Source organism: Aotus nancymaae, unplaced genomic scaffold (genome assembly GCF_030222135.1).
Source record: "Aotus nancymaae isolate 86718 unplaced genomic scaffold, 86718_ANA_hifiasm-v0.15.2.pri h1tg000030l, whole genome shotgun sequence".
In the NCBI taxonomy this organism is placed as follows: domain Eukaryota; kingdom Metazoa; phylum Chordata; class Mammalia; order Primates; family Aotidae; genus Aotus; species Aotus nancymaae.
In genome coordinates this window covers 21,325,221-21,347,275 of record NW_026988443.1, presented here as the reverse complement: position 1 = coordinate 21,347,275, position 22,055 = coordinate 21,325,221, and the positions used below count along the sequence as shown (strand labels likewise).

Sequence of the window (22,055 nt, the reverse complement as noted above, 5' to 3'; positions counted from 1 at the left end):
CTTCCTCTGCCATGGAGAGAGAAGGTGGAGGGCAGCCAGGGAGAAGCGAGGCAGCTGCTGAGCAGGTGAATTCTCCCCAAATCATTAAATTTTGGAAGCAGCAGGAACCACAAATGGGGGTCCCACAGAAGCTGGGATTCCCCTGGGGGCTCTGGTTAGAAGCGCAGGGTGGACTGGCTTGGATTGTCTGTCCTTGGTCGTTGTAACCAAAGGAATGCCAAACTGGAAAATCCCAGCGAGCCCTATTTTTAGAGACTCGGAGAACATTCTTCCGGCTGAAGGGACAAGTTCCTTCAGAAGCAGCAGTTAACTCTCACCCCCAAGTACTCCTGCCTGGAACTGTCTAGGCTCTGGCCCCTCCCTCCAGGCATGTGGGAACATTGCTGGAGGAGTCTGGTTAGGGCCTTGCCACCAAGGAGAGGGACAGGGACATTGGCTCCTTTCAAACACAGAAAAATGGGTTTTTATTTTTACATCTTTGAGTCTAATCCTTCAGACCTGAAGACTTATACTGGCACCTTTATTTTTTTAAATTTCTATTTTTTGAGACAGGATCTTGCTCTGTTGCCCAGGCTGGAGTGCAGTGGCCCAACCACAGCTCCCTGCAGCCTCGAACTTCTACGTTCAAGGGATCCTCCCACCTCAGTCTCCCAAGGAGCTGGGATTACAGGTGCACACTTAACCACGATTGGCTAATTTTTGTGTTTCTTTTAAAGATGGGGTTTCACCATGTTGCCCAGGGTGGTCTCAAACTCCTGAATTCAAGTGATCTGCCTGTCTCAGCCTCCCAAAGTGCTGGGATTTACAGGCATGAGGCACTGCGCCCAGCCTGGTACCTTTCTTTAAAAGGCAATTTAGAAATAGAATCATTTCATGCCAAGTTGTTAGTCTTGAAGCACTAAATTTAAAATGTTCTTGTGTTTTTGGTTCATGCTTTTAATATTGATAATTGTTAATGGTAAACTTAGTCTTCCTACTATATACCTTATACTTGAAATCTCCTGCTTACCACCCCTGTCTATTTTTCTGTTTGAGGTAGACGTCTTTTAGGGCTCCTTTTTCTATTTCTTTAGAGACAGAGTCTCGTTCTGTCGCCCAGGCTGGAGTGCAGGGGTACAATCTCAGCTCACTGCAACCTCCACCTCTTGGGTTCAAGCAATTCTCCTGCTTCAGCCTTCTGAGTAGTTGGGACTACAGGCATCCGCCACCAGGCCTGGCTAATTTTTGTATTTTTAGTAGAGACACGGTTTCACCATGTTGGCCTGGTCTCAAACTCCTGACCTCGTGATCCACCCACCTTGACCTCCCAAAGTGCTGGGATTACAGGCATGAGCCACTGTGCCCGGCTGGGCTCCTGCCAATTACTGAGTGTATGAAATGTAGTAGATCAAATCTATTGCTTAACATAAGTTACAGGGCAAGCTATCCTCATTCCCCCACATTTGTAAGGATGCACTGGGGAGGGATCTCAGTGAGAGATGAAATGAAGTGCAAATCCGTCTCTCCTCCCCATGATCAGGCACTGCCTCCAGACAGAACACACAGGGACCACAGTTTGGGAAGGTGTTTTGCTCCTAGCCCTTCATGAAATTTAAAATCTAAAGTCCTTATAGGACCAATGCTTTTTTTCCCCTCATTTTCTTGCTTTTCATAAAGATAGGGTTTCACTACGCTCAGGCTGGTCTTGAACTTCTGGCCTCAAGTGATCCTTTCATCTCAGCCCCGCAAAGAGTTGGGATTACAGGCATGAGCCACTGTACCCAGCCTGGGCAATGCTTTTGAGGTTAGGATTCTCCATGAGTCCTGATGCTCAGGGAAGTCAGAGTGTGTGTGTGTGTGTGTGTGTGTAGGAGGGTACAGTTAGCGGTCCCCAGACTTAGAGGTAGTTGTCCTTGGAGGGAGCCAAGCCCAGGACTAAATGAGATACTGAGTGACAAACCTGATCCAGGTAAACCAAGGTATCCTGTGTATTAGCCCCTACCTACAGATGCTAAATGTGAGCATGTTCTGAACAGACAGGTGCTGACTGTGTAGAGAAAAGGGTCAATGGTAAGGAACTTCCTAGTGCCTAAGCACTGCCTGGGGTGAGAAAGACGCTGCTGTAAAAGACCCTGGGCAGCAGCCCAAGCCTCCTGAGGCCCAGGCATGGCCTTCGACATCAGCTGGCTGCCCTGAGCAGCTCTTCCAGCATAATGGGTCCGAGATAAGAATCAGAATTCTGGCAGAGTCTGTCCTCCGGCAGTAATTAACAAAGTAGCATCTGGCTTATTCATCAGTCTCTTCTGAGTCTGGTTGTCCTGAGTCAGCCTGGATATGCGGACTAGACCCTGGAACCTGGGGACCTGGCCAAGGAGCCGTCTGCTTCTGTGTTGTCTTCATTTTGTCTTCAGCACCCGTACATGCCCGGAGGCACAGCCACAGCCAGGGACTCACGATGTATTACAGTCCAACGCAGAGGAAGGCACCACAATACCAGGTTTTGTCTACTATTTAAGGAGCCGTGTGGGATTCCCAACAACACCCTTTGGAAGTCTGCAAACTTCTTTTAAAAACCAGAAGAGAAAATTTTGAGTCTGTCCCTAGAACTAAAAATAAACTTCGGCTAGTATCCAGGAAGAGGAAACAGTTTAATAAGTATTGGAGGGCAGCCTCCACTCTTGCCTCTGCTTAAGCCATCGCTGCACTGAAGCCAGAGAGAGCATCCTTCACGGCAGGCCTTGCTGGGCCATTCTGAGGCTTAGCGCTCTTCTGTTTGAAACCCACCCTCTTCTATGGACCACGAGACCCCACAGGGACTGGCCCGAAGCTGCCTTTCAGCTTCAGGTCTCCTCTGCCAGTTCCCCCAACTTGAATTCTGCACTCCTTTCTTCTCTTCAGTGTGCCTTGCTGGTGCTGGTCTCTGGGCCTTGGCACATGTTGTTCCCTCTGCCTGCAATAATTTCCCCATCCCTTTTGCTTGGATAACTGGTGTTTGTATTTCAGATCTCAGCTGAAATTCTGACCCACAGACTTAACTAAATCTTTTTGCTGGAAAAGTCTGTAGCATCATGAACACCTACTTCCCCCAACAACACTCAGCACATTTTCCGTTGCACTTACTGGTTTCAATACTGGCTCTACAGGTGCGCACCACCACAGCCAATTTTGGTATTTTAATAGAGACAGGGTTTAACCACGTTGGCCAGAATGGTCTTGATCTCTCGACCTTGTGATCTGCCCACCTCAGCCTCCCAAAGTACTGGAATGACAGGCGTGAGCCACCATGCCCAGCGAGTTTTTGTTTGTTTAGATGGTATCTTGCTGTGTTGCCAGGCTGGAGTTCATAGTTGCTCACAGGTGCAATCATAGCAAACTACAGCCTTGAATTCCTGGGCTTAAGTGTTCTTCCTGCCTCAGCCTTCTGAGTAGTTAGGACTATAGGCGTGCATCATGGAGCCTGGCACATCTTGTATAAGTTTTTGTTTCAGCACCTATTATCAATTATTTTATTTTTGAGATAGGGTATCACTCCGTCACCCAGGCTGGAGTGCGGTGGTACAGTCTCAGCTCACTGTAACCTTCGTCTCCCAGGCTCAAATAATCCTCCCATCTGAGCCTCCCAAGTAGCTGCGACTACAGGCATGTGCCACCACACCCGGCTAGGTTTTTGTATTTTTTGTAGAGATGGGGTCTTGCCATATTGCCCAGGCTGGTCTTGAATTCCTGGACTTAAGCAATCCACCTGCCTTGGCCTCCCAAAGTGCTGGGATAATAGTCATGAGCCACCGTGCCCGGCCACCCATTATCAGTTCTTTTGGGTATATACCCAGGAGTGGAATTACTGGGTCATATGGTAATCCTATGTAACTGTTTGAAGAACTGCCAAACTTTTTTTTTTCTTATTTATTTATTTATTTTTAAAGATGGGGTTTCTCCATGATGGCCAGGCTGGTCTTGAATTCCTGACCTCAGGGGATCCACCCACCTCGGCCTCCCAAAGTGCTAGGATTACAGGCGTGAGCCACCGTGCCTGGCCTCGAACTGCCAAACTTTTAACCCAGCAGTCACACCATTTTACATTCTTACCAGTAATGTATGAGGGTTCTGATTTTTCCACCAATACTGGTAATTCCCTGTTGTTCTTATTATAGCTATCCTAGCAGGCATGAAGTGGTTTTGCTTTGCATTTCCCTAATGACTAATAACATTGAGCATGTTTTTATGTGCTTGTCTAACAGGTTTTTTTCTCTGAATATTCCTTTTTGGTAACATCTTATTCTAAACTTTTTTTTTTTTTTTAATGGAAATGGGGTCTTGCTCTGTTGCTCAGGCTGGTCTCGAACTCCTGGGCTCAAGCCGTCTGTCCAACTCAACCTTCCAAAATGCTGGGATTTACAGGCATGAGCCACTGCACTTGGCCTTATTGTAAACTTTTTTTTTTTTTTGAGATGGAGTCTTGCTCTGTTGCCCAGGCTGGAGTGCAGTGCTGGGATCTTGGCTCACTGCAACCTCTGCATCCTGGGCTTAAGCGATTCTCCTGTCTCTGCCTCCTGAGTAGCTGGGACTACAGACATGCACCACCACTCCAGGCTAATTTTTGTATTTTTAGTAGAGACAGGGTTTCACCATGTTGGCCAGGCTGCTCTTGAACTCCTGACCGTAAATGATCCACCCGCCTTGGCCTCCCAAACTGCTGGGATTACAGGTGTGAGCTACTGCACCTCGCCTTAGTCTAAACTTTTTATAGTTACATCTTCTCAGTTTACCTGAGAATACTAATGATATATACACATATATAAAATGATATATATACACACACACACATATGCCACTGTAAACATTTAATGACATAGATCTTTTTATTTCCTCCCAGTTGCTTTTTCTTCGTTTTGACCTCTATTATGTTATAGGCTTTCCTCAAATGTTCAGTAACTCTTATTGTCATTTATATTTCAAAGTACGGTCCTCAAAAGCTCATTGGAAGCTCTGTGCCTGTAGGTGAGAAATCTCAACTGTGGGATTCAGTGTTGGGTGATCTGGCTGGGCTCCACCTTGGGGAACTCCCATCGTCAGCATCTTTAGGTCTTTCTTCTTAAGGGCTACTCATGTTTTCCAGAGAGAATGTGAGGTCTTGGCAACCATGATCAAGGGAAGGCTGTCTGGGGTTTCATTCAGTAAGCAAACTTTCACTTACTCCACTTGTTTTTAGTACAGTATTCCTTCCCTGAACTGTAATTCACTAATCCCTGAATTAGTGATCCCCAATTAAGAGAACTTCTATATTACCCTCTCCAGAGAACAAAGCTCCAGTCTTGAGGGATGGGTGTGAAAAGGGATCCAGGAATCCACTTGCTTCTTTAAAAAACCTTTTGCTTGATTTTTTTTTTTTTGAGACAGAGTCTTGCTCTGTCCCCCAGTGGTGTGATCTTGGCTCACAACCTCCACCTCACAGGTTCAAGCAATTCTCCTGCCTCAGCCTTCAGAGTAGCTGGGATTACAGGTGCCGCCACCACACCCAGCTAATTTTTGAATTTTTAGTAGAGACGGGGTTTTTAGTAGAGACGGGGTTTCACCATGTTGGCCAGGCTGGTCTCGAACTCCTGACCTCAAGTGATCTGCCTGTCTCGGCCTCCCAAAGTGCTAGGATTACAAGGCGTAAGCCACCGCGCCTGGCCAATACAATTTTTTAAAAAAGAAAGGAAAAGTAGGAACCTGGGCTCTGCCCACCAATGAACCCTGTAACCTTGGACAAGCTACTTCCAGTCTGGAGCCTTAGTCTTCCCTTCTGTAAAATAGCAATAACAAGGATACGTTCTTCAAGCGCCTTTATCAGTGGCTAGAACATGGCAAGCTCTTGGTATTTGTGGTTGTGGAAGGGTTCAATATCAAAGCCGACAATTCTTAGAAAGTCAGCGTTTTACTTAGCTTTAAAATTAGCCTTCACACTTGAATTGTAAATTGGTCCCTAATTAATGCCCTTCGGGGCAAAATCTGTGTTTAACTTTACTTGATGGCTAGACAGAGCTTGCAAAGCCTTTCAGCTGAGAGGAGGGGAACGTGTCGGTCGCCGAGGGCCCAGTGCGCGCGGGCGTCACTCCTGGGTCAGGCCGGCAGGGACAACCTGCAGCGGGGCGGTCGCCGGCGGCGGACTCGGTGCTAACCCGGACTTCTCACCCTGCCCCGCTCCACCCCTGGCCTAGGAACCGGTTTGTTGCATGCGCACAGCGTGGGAGCCCGGACACTTACCTCTCGTCGGCCCAACAGTCCGAGTCGGGCTCACCCAGCCACGCACCGTTCCTGGCACCAGGGTGGCGCAGCCCGTCTCGGTCTTCACGGGAAGCCCCTTACCCTATCCGTCGAGGACCCCACTTTCTCCAAAGGAGAACCTGAGGCAGCGCTTGGGAAAGCAACTCCAAGGCCTCTAGGTCCACCTAGACCCTTCCCTCGGCCCCCACAACTTCCCTGCCTGGACCCCCAGCCCCGCGTGCCGGGACCGCCAGCGCCCACCAGCGGCTCCCGTCCCGGCTAGCAGCACAGGTGGGAGCGGGCCGGGGCGGGGCCTGAGGAACCGGCGCCCCGCCCCGCCCCGAGGCCCGCGGCGCCGCCGCCTCCACCTCTCCCCCGCCGTGGAGCGCCTCGGAGCGGCGGGCTGCGGCCTGGCTCCGCCCCTCCCGGCCCGGCGCGCCGGCTCCCGCCTCCTTCCCTCTCCTTGCTCCCGCCTCCCTCCCTTTCCGCTGCCGAGGCGGCGGGAGCCGAGCCTGAGCGGACCGGACCGAGCCGCGGCGGCAGCCGGGCGGCGGGCGAGAGGCGGCGGCGGCGGCGGCAGCGGACGGGCCGCGGGCGGTCAGTCAGGCGGCGGCGGCGATGCGGCGGCCCCGCTGAACCCGCCAGCTCCTGGCTCCGGGAGCCGGCCGCGCTAGGCGGCCCGGGCCAGGCGGCAGCATGCGGAGCGGCGAGGAGCTGGACGGCTTCGAGGGCGAGGCCTCGAGCACCTCCATGATCTCGGGCGCCAGCAGCCCGTACCAGCCCACCACCGAGCCGGTGAGCCAGCGCCGCGGGCTGGCCGGCCTGCGCTGCGACCCCGACTACCTGCGCGGCGCGCTCGGCCGCCTCAAGGTCGCCCAAGTGGTAGGTGCCGGGCGGGGCCCCAGGTGCCCGAGGGCGGCCTAGCCGCACGCCTCCCTCCCCGCCCCGCTGTGGGGCCTCCGTCTCGTACCCGCTTGTCGGGGCCAGAGCCCGTTCCTCGCTCCCCCTCTCCCTCGCGGAGTCCCGGGGCCGCCCTGCAGCCTCCTCTGGGGACCCCACCCTCGGCCGGAGCCTGCCCTTCCCAGGCCGGCAGCCTCAGGTGTGCGCCTCCTACCTGAGCACCTGCCCTGGGGCCTACCTGTCCGCTCCGCCCTCGCTCCCGGGAGTCTATGGCGTTACTGGGCTGGGTGCTGCTGGGAATCTTGCTGTCTCCTGGGTACCGCTGGTCTTAGCAACCTGTGGCAGGTTTCCCCAGCCGCAACCTCCAGACGTTGCTCGTCTGTTTCTACCAACGGAGTCGGAGGTCTCTGGCTTGGTTCCCCCTTGACGCCTAGCTAGGTGCCAGGCGTATATGGTACACGCTTAGTAAGTATTTGTTGGGTGGAGGCAGGTATCCCTGATGCAGTGGGGGAGCCTAGATCTGCCCACAAAGTCTCTACGCTGCAGAGGTTTGAGTCCTTCTAACCGAGAAGACAGACTTGGCATCCCGGAGTCCACCGCGGCACAGTGGCTGGCACTGCCCAATTGGTACCCAGAGTTAAATCTGGGAGGGCAGCCAGTTTTGGAGGTAGCAGAAACAGAGAACTTTCTGTTGGACTTGTCTATAGTAGAGCTCCTTTCTCAGGGTCCTGTGTTTTAGCTTCCAGGGTGTTCTGGGCAGGGGCCTCTCAGCTGTGTTCCTGCTTTGTGGTTTTGTAACACGCCTTTCCGGGCAGTTGCTCAGCTCTGTTGTGGACCGGGCATGCTCCAATTCAGAAAAACCCGTGTGTGCCCCCCACATTCCCTGTCACAGGTAGGCCGTCTTCTGAGGCCACTGGTCTCCAAACTTTATAGCCTTCTCATAGCCAGAGAAGCCTATTCTTGTTCTCTCTCTCTCTCTTTCTCTCTCTCTCCTCTCTCATATTAGCCTGACGTGAGCCGCCACACCCAGCCTAGAGCTGTACTTTTCATCTGCAAGAACTTTTGGGCCTAGCCCCTAAAATCTCGCTTAACTCTGCTGTGTGTTAATCTCTAGAACTTAAACCCTGAGAGGTCATATGTGGGTGAGTAAAGAAAAAGGACCCGCTTGAAGGGTATGGCGGGTACCCTTGAAGGGTACCCTTCAAGGGACCCGCTTGAAGGGTAAGTTCTAACTATGGTTTTGAGAAAAATTTGACTTTTAAAAATTGGGAAGCTGAGGTGAGGGGATTGCTTGAGCCTAGGAGTTGAAGGTCACAGGGAACTATTATGGTGCCTGGGAGTATCCACTGTGCTCCAGCTTGAGCAACATAGCAAGAGCCCATGTCTAAAAATAAATTTAGTTTTTGTTTTTTTTTCCCCATTACGGAGTTCGCTCTTGTTGCCCAGGCTGGAGTGCAATGGCGTGATCTCGGCTCACTGCAATCTCCATCTCCTGGGTTCAAGAGATTCTCCAGCCTCAGCCTCCCAAGTAGCTGGGATTATAGGCGCCCACCACCATGCCTGGCTAATTTTTATATTTTTAGTAGAGACGGCGTTTTGTCACGTTGGCCAGGCTGGTCTCAAACTCCTGACCTCAGGTGATCCACCCACCTCCGCCTCCCAAAGTGCTGGGATTACAGGTGTGAGCCACTGAGCCTGGTCATAAATTTAGTTTTTGTAGTTTTTTTTTTTTCTGAGATGGATTCTTGCTCTGGTGCCCTGGCTGCAGTGCAGTGGCACTATCTCGGATCACTGTAACCTTTGCCTCTCAGGTTCAAGCGATTTTCCTGCCTCAGCCTCCCTACCAGGCCCAGCTAAGTTTTGTATTTTTTAGTAGAGATGGGGTTTCCCCACGTTGGCCAGGCTGGTCTTGAACTACTGATCTCAAGTGGTCTGCCCATCTTGGTCTCCCAAAGTGCTGGAATTACAGATGTGAGCCACCCCGCTGGGCTGTAGACATTTTTGTGGTGTTTTTTATGGCCTATTGCAACCTGTAGATCTTTGCTATTCCAAGTTTGGCCCTTAGGCCAGCAGCATTGCCATCACCTAAGGGCTTATTAGAGATGCAGAATCAGTGGCTTTGCCCCAGAACTTCAGAGTCACCTGCATTTAAACAAGATTCCCCAGGTAATCCACGTGTACATTAAAGTTTGAGACTTACCTTTCTATATCCTTTTAGTATTTAAAAAAAAACCTTGCAGCAGGCCGAGCGAGGTGGCTCACACCTGTAATCAATCCCAGCACTTTGGGAGTCTGAGGCGGATGATCATTTGAGGTCAGGAGTTCAAGACTAGCCTGGCCAACATGGTCAAACCCTGTCTGTACAAAAATACAGAAAATTAGCCAGGCATAATGGCAGGTGCCTGTAATCACAGCTACTCCTGAGACTGAGGCAGAAGTGCTTGAACCTGGGAGGTGGAGGTTGCAGTGAGCTGAGATCGCGCCATTTCACTCCAGCCTGGGTGACAGAGCAAGACTCCATCTCAAAACAAAACAAACCTTGCACAGGCACTAGCAACCAGCTTTCAATAAATAGCCTTAAGGCTGCGATCTTTCTGTGAAATGAGCCTGCCAATACCTCCCTCAAAGAATTAAGAAAATGAAATAATATGTGTAAGTTAGTACCTATTGTATTAGACATCCAGTTGATGTGCAGTAAATATTAGCTGTCATAGTGCTAATTAACAATACCCGTCTCTAAAGAAACTTTGTGAAGATATCACTGAAAAATCATAATTATGTATTTGAATTAAAGATAGTTTACTTCCTTATGATTTAAGTTAAATTGATACTTTTAATGGAATGTGATTTGATAGTAAAGCTAATCTGAAATATGAAAAAATTAAACAGTGCAGTTGTGTACATTCTATCTTTTCTTTTTCTTTTTGAGACAAGGTCCTACTCTGTGCTCAAGCTAGAGTGCAGTGGTGCAATCATAGTTTACTGTAGCCTCGACCCCCTGGGCTCAAGTAATCCTTTCACCTCATCCCCCAACTAGCTGGGACTACAGGTATGTGCCACAATGCCTAGCTAATTTTTAATTTTTTTGTAGAGACAGGGTCTCCCTATGTTGCCCAGGCTGGTTTCAAACTCCTGGGCTCAAGCAACCCTCCCTCTTTGGCCTCCCAAAGTGCTGAGATTACAGGCATGAGTCTCTGACCTCAGTCTATATCTTTTCAAAATGAAACCTGTACCTATCTCTTAGTTGGGGAGAATGTCTAGTATGGTTAAACAACTGATTTACATTATCTTCTTCCTCCTTGTGTGAATTTTTTTTTAAATGAATAAAGACAGAGTCTCATTATATGTTGCCCAGGGTGGTTGCAAATTGGGGTTACAGGTGTGAGCCACTGCACCTGGCCCACATCCCTTTCTTGAGCCATTCCTATGCCTAGATGACTTTCTGACAATGTTTTGTTTAGGACTTTTTAATAACAAAAGATGGATAATAGGAATTTTTTTTTTTTTTTTAAAGACAGATTTTCCCTCTGTCACCCAGGTTGGAATGCAGTGGCATGATCATAGCTCACTGTAACCTTGAACTTCTGGGCTCAAGGCAGCCTTCTGCCTCAGCCTCCTGAGTAGCCAGGACTACAGGGATGCACCACCATGCCCTGCTAATTTTTTTGTAGAGATGAGGTCTTGCTATGTTGCCTCAAACAAGAGGCTTGTCTCGAACTCCTGGGCTCAAGCGATCCTGCTATTTTGGTCTCCCAACGTGCTGGGATTATAGGTGTGAGCCACTGTGCCTGGCCTGGAAATGTTTAAATGCAAATTTTAGCTCTGCTGATCTTGATGTCTCTTAATCCCATCACATCTGGGTTTCTCAATTGTACAATATGGGTGGTAATGACTAATTGAGCATTTTAGGAATTGTAAGAAGAGGTTAGTGTTTGACAGTTGCTTTCTTATGTAACTCAAAAACAAATGTGAGTATTTGCACTTCAGGGGTGGGTAATATGGCATATCTTTTCTTTGATGGAAACCTTGTTAGGTTTTTTTTTTTTTTTTGTCTCAAGCCAGTCAGCACAATCCCTGGCTGGTTACTGTTCTCTGGAGGATGAGCAGGGGTGGGGCAGTAATACATTATAGAAATCATATACAACATAAAATAGCCACATTTACAAAGCTGCAACTTTGATAAATGACTGGTTGTAGACATAGCACTGAGCTTATCAGCCCCAAATCCCCTCAGTTCTGTGGAGGGGCTGGTTCAACTGAGGCTCAGTTGGGTTCCTGATTCTTAAGAGCTGGTCAAATGACCTGGCAGACACACAATGACCCTGGTCAAACTGTGAAGTGTTCTGCATTTTGTTTACTACTAAAGATTCCTTTGTACTCCTGGCTCCCATTTATCCCTGAAGTCATGCATATATACATGTGCATAATGTTAGATGAAGCAGTGGGTTTCTCTATATTGGTTTCTCAGAGCCACCATTCTGTGGCTCCTTGTAAAACAGTCCCATTTTCCTTTAGGAAGATTGTTATCTTTAGGAGCTGTCTTCCTGATCAAGGACTTGGAATCAAATTAAATTCTAGCAGAAAAGCAAAGTTATATTTACTCTTAAGTTCTTTTGATGATTAAAAATAGTGGAATTATAATCCATGACTTCAAAAAAAGTTAAGTATAGAGAGTATACATGTGTTTTACAAAACCACACAAAGACAGTTCAAGAAAAGGATACTACAGACCAATATTCCTCATGAACACAGACACAGAAATCCTCAACAAAATACGGTACAGAAAATAGAACCCAGCATATTGTAGAAAGAATAATACACCAAACCAATTGTGATGTATTCAAGAAACAAAAGATCGGTGAAGATTTTGAAAGTAAATGTTATAGATGTACACCTAGAGGTGAGGATAGGGCTGTATGTCAGGATGCTTCTCTCTTGGTAGAATGGATGTATACCTGGGTGCCTGGGAGAGAGCTCTTTCTAGCCTAAAGTTGTGCTGAACAGACTTGAGCTGTACCACATGTATGGACTGCCCCATTAAGGACTGAGGTATGTATGGTTGATTTTTTTTTTCCTTTCCCCACAGCGCCCTTTCCTGAGCTATTGAAATAGCCTGGAAATACCAGCATGGGTTCTTCAACCTGTAGCTGCTATCACTGACTCTTATATCCTTATTTCTGGAAGTAACCCCCAAATGCTTTTGCAGGACGACATGGGATTCCTTTGGAAAATAAAGTTACTTATTAGAGAATAGAGCAGAAGCAATCACAGATAATACATTTTCCCAGACAGTCTCAATTTCCTGTGCTTCCTTATCAGACCATATATAAGTATAATCCTAAAGTTTAAATAATTATTTTACTTTAAATTATGAAGTATTCTAAGCGTTGAAATTACAGTGATTCATGTAACAGCATCCATGTGCTCACATTATATCCTGATATTTTTGTTTGGAAAATAAGGTGATTCCTGGAGAACAGGTTGTGTGTGCAAGAGAAGTAACAAACAGGGCGAGATGAGATGGGATTTGGGTTCATTAGCAAGTTGGGACCTCAGGGCTCCAGGAAGGAGGAAGGAGACAGACTGGGGGAAGTGGTAAAGAAGAGAGCAGGGAACGCGTACTCAGTGGGATGGCTTCTGCCAATCAGCCGACTTAAACTTTGACCTCAGTTCGAAGTGGTCCAGGTCTCTAGAGCAGGGCTGCAGCAGGCTGGAGAGGAGACTGATGAAAAGAAGGGCACATAGCTCAGAAAGTGACACCTCCTAGGGGAGGAGATATTGCTTGTTTTAAGTATTTGGAAACTATCCTATTTTTAAGCAGTTTAACTTCTTGATGGGGGAGGATTTTTGTGAAAAATTCTCACTTAAAGCTGTGGGTGGGGGATTGTTCAGGATTCATTGCTGTGCCTCTCGTGTGTGGCCTTTTCTCCTGATGGGGGCTATCACTGGTTTTCAAAGTGGGGTCCTGGGATCCCTAGAGTTCATTAAGGTAGTAATGGGGGATTGAGAGTCAGAATGAGGGGCTGGGGAGTACGGTGGCTCACACCTGTAATCCCAGCACTTTGGGAGGCTGAGGTGGGCAGATCACTTGAAGTCAGGAGGTCAAGACCAGCCTAGTCAACATGGTAAACCTAGTCTCTACTAAAAAAATAAGAAAATTAGCCAGGCTTGGTGGTGGGTGCTTGTAATCTTAGATATTCGGGAGCCTGAGGCAGGAGAATTGCTTGAACCCTGGGAGGTGGAGGTTGCCGTGAGCTGAGATCACGCCACTGCTCTCCAGCCTGGGCAACAAAGGGAGACTCCATCTCAAAAACAAAACAAAAAGAGAACCTGGGTACTAATTATATTTCAAAAAGTCGATACTATAAACCACATTAAGCACAGTAAGGCAGATTTCTGCTTACATTAAGCAGAATGAGGTAAAATTTCTTCTGACTGGAATTTTATAAAACCGATTACTTCAGGTTGATCAGGAGCTTTCAGTAAGCTTTTGATTAATGTGTACCTGTCTTCATCTTTGCACTCAGGATTTATTCTCTCATCCCTCACCTCTTTCCTAAAAATGCCTACCACTGTTTTTATTTTTTAAATTAGGTAGCTTCTTGCACCAGAATAGGCTCAAAGAGATTCCCCACTTGGCGCTGTTCTTCTGGTTCCTGCTCCAAAGAGACCTTCCCTATACCCACCAAATAGAATAGGGTACTCCCTTACCCCACTTTGCCTTACTATTGACCCCTGTCACCCTGCTTGATTCTTCTCCATAGTGTTGACCATCCAGCTAGAAGGTCAGCTCCATGAGAGCAAAGACTTTGCTTTCAAGTTCTCTGCCGTATCCTGTGTCTAAACCAGGGTCTGGCACACAGGCGTTGAGTAGACAGTTGAATGTACATATTTGTTTAGTAAAATTAAAAAATGGGTTATTACGTAATGTAGTTTGTAAGGTCAAGTTTTTGAAAACATGGAATCCATGGGGAAATGTTGTATGTACATATATTTATAATAAACTACTGGACTCTGAGGTGGAAAATATTGGAGAGAAAGTATGAAAATAAAATGCCATTGTAATTACTTTTTCTTTTTTTAACTTTAAGTTTTAAAAGAGTATCTACTGCTTCTAGGAAACAGAAGCTTTTGCTTAGGAGACAGATTTTTGTAAAAGTTGGGGAAACCATAAGAGGCTTTGCCAAGCTTTTTGTATAGAAAAGTGTAAAATGAAAACCAGGATTCTGTAATTATTATTGAAGTTGTCTGTTTTCTGATTAACACGTTCAGAAAGACAGAGGCTTATATCTGTCAAGCCAATATCTTTTGAAAGACACTTACAGGCAAAGAGAAAGTTCCAACTGGGATTGAAGCTGAGGGTCATAGTGATTATTATTATAAAGCTTTCTGATTAAAAGAAAAGAACGACCGTTCCATGAGGCCTGCAAAGGGAGGCTGGCGTTCTTCAGTGAAGGCTAGAGAGGGCTATAGGGAATACTGTTAAGCCAGAATTTTGTTGCTGACAATTTCAAATGAATGGGTAAGTTTGAGAATTAAATGAGTTAATAAACACTGAAAATGTTCAGAGTTTAATCAAATGTGGATAGTTCTGATGTTTTCTTTACTGCCACTGTGATTTGATGACTGGTGCAGTGGAAGCCTTCATTTTTGTGGTTTCCAGTTTATTCCAGCACCACTGTGAAAAACAGTTTAAGGCTAAAAGATTTTCGTACCAGTGGAAAAAAGGAAAAACAACCCAGAAAGAATGGCTGTTCCAGGGGTAGTTGCTTCCTCAGCTTGTCTACTTTCTTTCACCCATTTTCAGGCCAAGCCCTAGAAATGTGTATAACTTGAGATTAAGAGTTGGCTAAATAACTTGAAAGTTAGATCAAGATCAGTAACTAGATGTTGATAAAAATGCTATAATTCACCCCTTAAAGAAATCCGTATTTTATATACATTTGAGTGCCTAGGGTGGGCCAGGTACTATTAGACAGACATAAATAAGACAAAAATCTCTGCCACCAAGGAGCTCCCAGACCTCTTGGGAGTAAGGGCTTGGAGTGGGGCAGACAAAAATACACAAACCATTGGACCACCTGAGCTGTGATGGAGGCCTGGGGACAGTGGGCTTGGCAGGAAGCACTTGTGGCCATTTGGGAAAGGGGCACATTGCTGTAAGATGCTGAATGGCCAATGCCTGGAATAAGGTGGGTGTGCCTGTGGCAAAGGAATACCCTAGGTGCTGGGGTCCATCCCAGAAAGTGGGGGTAAGAGGTGAGTCAAGTGTGGCTCACCAGGCAAAGGTATGGAAGGAAAGGGCAAGTGATTTGACAGATGGGGTGGGATGAGGGGGACCCAGGCTGGAGAGAGCCTGGTTTGTTAGGCTGATGAATTTGGATTTTTCTAAAAGAGATGGGGAACAGTTATAACTGTGACCACTGAGCACTTGAAATATGGCTGTTACGAATTGAGATATGCTTAAATGCAAAATGTACCCTGGATTTTAAAGATTTAATAGGGAAAAAAGCATGTAAACTGTCATTAATAATTTTATATTCATTACATATTGAAGTAATTTTTTTTGTTAGTTTGTTTTTCCTTTATAGAGACAGGGTCTAGTCACTATGTTGCCCAGGCTGGCCTCGAACTCCTGGTCTCAAGTGATCCTCCTGCCTCAGCCTCCTAAAGTGCTAGGATTGCAGGTGCGAGCCACTGTGCCTGGTCAATATTTTGGATATATTGGATTAAATAAAATATACTATCCAAATTCCACTTTTTTACTTTTTAAAATATGGCTATTAGAAAATTTTCAGTTGCATGTGTGGCTTACGTTATTTCTGTTGGATACCCCTAGGTTAGAGGGTGTCAAAGCAGTGGCTTTGAGAAGGATGAGATTATTGCAGCAGGGCCTGGTAAGAGACTTTGAGTAAATCCAGTGAGAAAAGAAGGCCTAACTAACAGGTCTTTTGGCAGTGGAGATGGAAAGGATATAACTAAATGGGAGAGCATTAAGAGGTGGAGGTGGCAATTACATTTTTAAATTATCTTTGAGATGGAGTCTCACTCTGTCACCCAGGCTGGAGTGCAGTGGCATGATCTTGGCTCACTGCAACCTCTACATCCCAGGTTCAAGCAATTCTCCTGCTTCAGCCTCCTGAGTAGCTGGGACTACAGGCGCACGCCACCACACCCAGCTAATTTTTGTATTTTTAGTAGAGATGGGGTTTCACCATGTTGGCCAGGTTGGTCTCGAACTCCTGACCTCACGTAATCCACCTGCCTTGGCCTCCCGAACTGCTGGGATTACAGGTGTGAGCTACCATGCCCAGCCTCATCAGTACCATCTTACAGTGACTTGGTCCGTTTCTTTTTCCCCTCTGCTGGCTCTGCTCCTGGGGGGTCTCCAGCCTCAAGAAAATCCTTTTTGCATAATTCAGGGGTCACATCTCCCAGAGTCTGGGGAGAAGGGGGGCCCTCAACTCTTCTTTCTCCTTGGATTATTGACAAAATTTAAGAATTGCTAAAATCAGAACCAGTAAAAGTGATGAGGAAGCTGGAGACTGTCTTTTCCCATGGAGCGTGGGATAAAGAGGTGAAAATTGAGACCCGATTGTCCTCCTTCTTGCCAGCAGACTTCAAAGTGTTTGGAGTTGGATGAATTATTGAGTTGGAATCTTTTCCTTTACTTCTTAGAACAGCTAATACAGAGTATTGGCACCTTTTCTGGACTTTAATTTGTTTGCAGATATTAAAGGATCTTTTTTTTTTTTTTTTTTTTTTTGAGATGGAGTCTCACTCTGTCACCCAGGCTAGAGTATAGTGGCATGATCTTGACTTACTGCAACCTCTGTCTCCTGGGCTCAAGCGATCCTCCTGCCTCAGCCCTCCAAGTAGCAGGAACCACAGGCATGCGCCACTACGCCTGGCTAATTTTTATACATTTTGTAGAGATGGGGTTTTGCTGTGTTGCCCAGGCTGGTCTTGAACTCCTGGACTCAAGCGATCCATCCACCTCAGCCTCCCAGAGTGCTAGGATTACAGGCGTGAGCCACTGTGCCTGTACAAAGAATAATTTTTAAAAGATAAAATCATGACTTGTAAAGTATTTGATTAATTAATGAGGAAACCATAGGACGCTATAACATGCTCAAAGGAAAATTCAAAGAGCAGATACATCCCCATGTGCACACACATGTTCCATGAAATCAATTTCAAATACATGGAACTCTGGCTTGGAGGGGAATCAATTATCTCTCTACCAGATAGAATTAATTTGCCTGTTTATAGATGAGGATCATTTGCATTGCTGTCAGTTATATACAGTTTAACAGTGTTACAAATAGCTCAAGGACAATGAAAGATGCAATTCCATAGGATCAGATAACTTGGAAAGTTATATTCTAACAAGGCTTAGTTTTCCATTGAAGATACTTGATATTTTTGGTTCATTTCAAAAGCAATCACAATTTATCTTGAAATGGGGACTATATGGTGAGGGGGGCTGGGTGGGCTGGATTTTTTATCCAACTCATTATGTTAGAACCTCCCAAGAACCTCCCAATTTCATTTGTCCCTTTCTTTCCCTTTCCTCTGTTCCTCTAGCCTGAAAGGGGAGCCCTGGATCTCCAGGTTGCTGGAGGAGCATTCTTTATGACTTTCTGTTCCCTTCTCTGGATTTTTGTTTTTCTCTTTCTCCCTGATGGCTTTGCTTTTCATTCTTTTGTTTTTAGACATGGGGCCTCACTGTGTTACTAGAGTACAGTGGTGTGATTATAGCTCACTGCAGCCTTGAACTCCTGGGCTCAAGTGATCCTCCTGCCTCAGTTTCCTCAGTAGCTGGTGTTATAGGCACGTGCCACCACACCTGACCCTGGTCACTTTTCTTCACAAAAATAGATCTTGAGGCTGGATGCAGTGGCTTATACCTATAATCCCAGCACTTTGGGAGGCCGAGGTGGGTGCATCACCTGAGGTCAGGAGTTTGAGACCAGCCTGGCTAACATGGTGAAACCCAGTCTCCAAATACAAAACTTAGCAGGGCATTGTGGCACACGCCTGTAGTCCCCGCTACTCGGGATGCTGAGGCAGGATTATTGCTTGAACCCGGGAGGTGGGGGTTGCAGTGAGCTGAGATCGTGACATTGCACTCTAGCTTGGGTGACAGAGTGAGACTTTGTCTCAAAAAAAAAAAAAAAAAGATTTTAAAGATCTCGATTACCTGCACTTAGGACCATACCCTTTAGACCGCAGCTTGGCCTTTAAGGACCTGAGTCAGGCTAGAATGATTAGTAGTAGGAGTACAGATAAGACTACCTGTCAGCATAGGGTTGGTATGAGGTTGAATGTGAAGTGCCTAGCATGGTGCCCTGCTGTGGGAAACATTTGATGAGGGTCATTATTGTTAAAATGTCCATGGGTGCTTCATCTAGCCAGGTTCTGGTCCAGTGACTTTCCCATTCAGATTCTCTCCACGTAAATCTGCCAGCCTCAGCCTGGCTGGAAGCTCTTGTTCTCCACAATAACACGCTGTTGCTGCAAGGCTGCTGCTGCCCTTTGCCCAGCCTACAGATGCCCCAGAAGTCATTGGGCCAAGGCAAGGCAGGGCCTCATGTCCCTTTCCCTGCTTCCCTGCCCCTACCTGTCTTCCTCTGGTCCTGCCATGCCTGGCCTCACTGGTTTTTCTTTTCTTTTCTTTTTTATATGTTTTTGAGACAGGGTCTTGTTCTGTTGCCTGGGCTGGAGTACAGTGGGATGATCATGGCTCACTGCAGCCTCAACTTCCTGGTCCCAAGTGGTCCTATACCCTTAGCCTTTGGAGTACCTGGGATTACAGGTGCACCACCATGCCTGGCTAATTTTGTTTTTTTGTAGAAACGGGGTCTTAACATGTTGCCTCATCTGCTTTTGAAGTGCGGGGCTCAAGCCGTCCTCCTGCCCTGGCCCCCAAAGTGCTGGGATTACAGTCAAGAGCAACCACGCCTGGCTGTCACTGATTTTTCTCTGCTCTGATTGGTGTCCTGTGATGAAGCACTGTCTTACATTATGTATGTCCATCACTCTCTGGGCACTGGCTTTCTGAACAGATTTGGAAAGTAAGGAATACTTATGTTCTACTGTAGTAAGTTTATATACATATGCATGGCAGAGGTGCAGTTTTTTTCTATAAAGTGTTCACAGTGGTGAGCACTTGGTAAGCGTTTGTTGGCTCATCCAAGTTCAGTTTGATGGTGTTGGGAAGTTTGGAACAAGTCCCAAATCAAGGAAGAAAAGAAACAGCGAATTCATGTTGAAGGTGAATGCTTGGTATAAATAAGTAGCGGAGTGTCAAGGTGGCTCAAAACAGGCAGAAACTCGAGTTTTAGACTCTAAGGGATCGTAAGCTATTGTGCACCTCCCTTGTTTTATAGTTGAGGAATCTGACCCCTAGAGAAGCTGGGACTTGGCTGTGGCTGTCTCATTGGTTGGTGGCCCTGGGACCTGAGCCTCAGGGTCCCATTCTTTCCCTGGTGTTTTACTGTTGCTGCCATAGGGATGGAGGTTTGATCCTTTCTGTGAGGCCAGATGTGGGATAGTTCTGTGATTTGTGGTCATCTTTCTTGTCCATTATATGATTATGGGGAGACCCAGATGAATTACGGAGAGCCTTAGGCCTTTTTTAGAATAGTAGTTTAGGAGAGACTATATATGACAAGTCAACTCTTTGTGATGTTCTGTGCAAAGAGCAAGTGTTTAACCAGCTCAGGCAATTGCCCAAGTGAATGTACTGGAGCCGGCAATTGACTGAGAGCCCCAATGTTTGGATTGCAACAAAACCCTTGTGTTGGATATAACTTTGCCTTACACTCTATGATAGTAAAGTGAGAACAGGATAATTTGACAGCAGGTTTGTCTATATTCCCTTTAGAGTGTGATTTATTTATTTATTTTTTTGGCTGGGCATGGTGGCATGTGCTTATAGTCCCAGTTCCTCAGGTAGCAGAGGTGGGAGGATCATTTGAGACTGGAAGTACGAGCTTATTACAATGAGCTATGATTGCACCACTGTACTTTACCAGGCATGGTGGCGGGCTCCTGTAATCGCAGCTACTCGAGAGGCTGTGGCAGGAGAATTACTTGAACCCGCAAGCTGGAGGTTGCAGTGAGCTAAGATCTTGCTAGAGTGCAGTGGCACTCTAGCCTGGTCAACAGAGCAAGACTCCATCTCAAAAAAAAAAAAAAATTCTGGCTGTTGACCACAGTAAACTTCTTAATACCTAACACACAGATCATCAAGACCTACAAAATATAAGACTCAGACAGATTGGTTCAGCAATATTTGTGTTAAAGAGGAGCAAAGAAAGCCCCCAATATTCTGCTATAAATCTCTATTGTCCAAGGCCCCTTTGTACAGTTGTGCAGGTTGTGCACTGAATAGTGGTGGGTGAGGAAGGCTGAGATCCAGCTTACATACCCTGCTTGCCAAGCCATATGCCAAGGCACTAGGCAGTGTCCACTGGGAAGAGGGGTTGCCCATTCCCAAGTCATCGTCCCAGAAGTGTTGCCATTTTTAAATATACTATCCTCTTGCTAAGCTAAACTCCCATTTAGACGAGGATCTGTTTCTCATTAGCATAGAGGTGCTATATGGAGCAGCTTATATCTTAATTATTTAATGAGTAACTTTTTTTTTTTTTTTTTTTGGAGATGGGGTCTCACTACATTGAACAGGCTAGAGTGTTGTGGCTTTTCACAAGCATGATCATAGTGCATTACAGCCTCAAACTCCTGGCCTCAAGCAATCCTCCCATCTCAGCTTCCCAAGTAGGGACTGCAAGGGCATGCCACCATACCCAACAGGAAACTTATTTTAGAGATATGGCTTGGCTGAGATATTAAAATTCATAGGAGAGTATATTTTAAAATAAGACCAAATAAAGCAAATTTGTAAACCTTAAATATTTTTCAGATATAATATTTTAAACAACATTATTTTGAATGAATAGGAATATGCACCAGCCTGGGCAATATAGTGAGACCCCCATCTCTAAAAAAAAAAAATTTCAGCTGGATGCAGTGGCTCATGCCTGTAATCCCAGTTCTTTGGGAGGCTGAGGCGGGTGGATCACCTGAGGTCAGGAGTTCGAGACCGACCTGGCCAACATAGTGAAACTGCTTCTCTACTAAAAATACAAAAAATTAGCTGGGTGTGGTGGTGGGCACCTGTAATTCCAGCTACTAGGGAGGCTGAGGCAGGAGAATCGCTTGAACCTGGGAGGCAGAGTTCTTAGTGAGCTGAGATCGTGCCATTCATTGCACTCCAGCCAGGGGCAACAAGAGCGAAACTCCTTTAAAAAAAAAAATTAAAAATTAGGCAGATGTGGTGTTGCATACCTCTGGTGCTAGCCACTTAGGAGGCTGGGGTGGGAGGATTGCTTGAGCCCAGGAATTTGAGGCTGCTGTAAGATCATGCCATTGCACGTCAGCCTGGGCAAGAGAGCAAGAACTTGTCTCTAAAAAAATTAACAACAACAAAAAAATTAAAGATGAAGAAAAGAATGTGTAGCAAGCACCGGCCAGGTGCAGTGGCTCACGCCTGTAATCCCAGCACTTTGGGAGGCTGAGGTGAGTGGATCGCCAGAGGTCAGAAGTTTGAGACCAGCCTAGACAACATGATGAAACCCCACCTCTACTAATAATACAAAAAAATTAGCTGAGCGTGGTGGTGGGCACCTGTAATCCCAGCTACTCAGGAGGCTGAGGCAGAAGAATTGCTTGAATCCAGGAGGTGGAGGTTGCAGTGAGCCAAGATTGTGCCACTGCATTCTAGTCTTGCAACAAGAGCAAAACTCCATCTCAAAAAAAAAAAAAAAAGGTTAGCACCTTTCAGCACCTGGTCCTCTGTGAGGTCTGTAGATGATGACATATTCAACACCAACTGACTGAATGAATACAGATAAACAGGTAAC

General features: G+C 46.5%; 1 protein-coding gene and 1 long non-coding RNA gene across 4 annotated transcripts in view; one reads left to right on the top strand and one right to left on the bottom strand.

Moving 5' to 3' along the window:
- LOC105728030 (uncharacterized) overlaps positions 1 to 6,428 on the bottom strand; it is a 31,757-nt gene extending 25,329 nt beyond the window's left edge. Inside the window, exon 1 of the long non-coding RNA XR_001109907.3 lies at positions 6,226 to 6,428. This is a non-coding gene — a long non-coding RNA (uncharacterized LOC105728030). The remainder of the gene's footprint in view (positions 1 to 6,225) is intronic.
- Positions 6,429 to 6,921: 493 nt separating this feature from the next.
- Positions 6,922 to 22,055, top strand: part of CMTM4 (CKLF like MARVEL transmembrane domain containing 4) — a 73,566-nt gene continuing 58,432 nt past the window's right edge. For 2 of the 3 annotated variants that reach the window (XM_021667086.2, XM_012468295.3), the window contains exon 1: positions 6,922 to 7,107. In XM_021667086.2, coding sequence (XP_021522761.2) covers positions 6,922 to 7,107 — 186 coding nt within the window. The remainder of the gene's footprint in view (positions 7,108 to 22,055) is intronic. The other variant, XM_021667087.2, reaches the window with a different exon arrangement.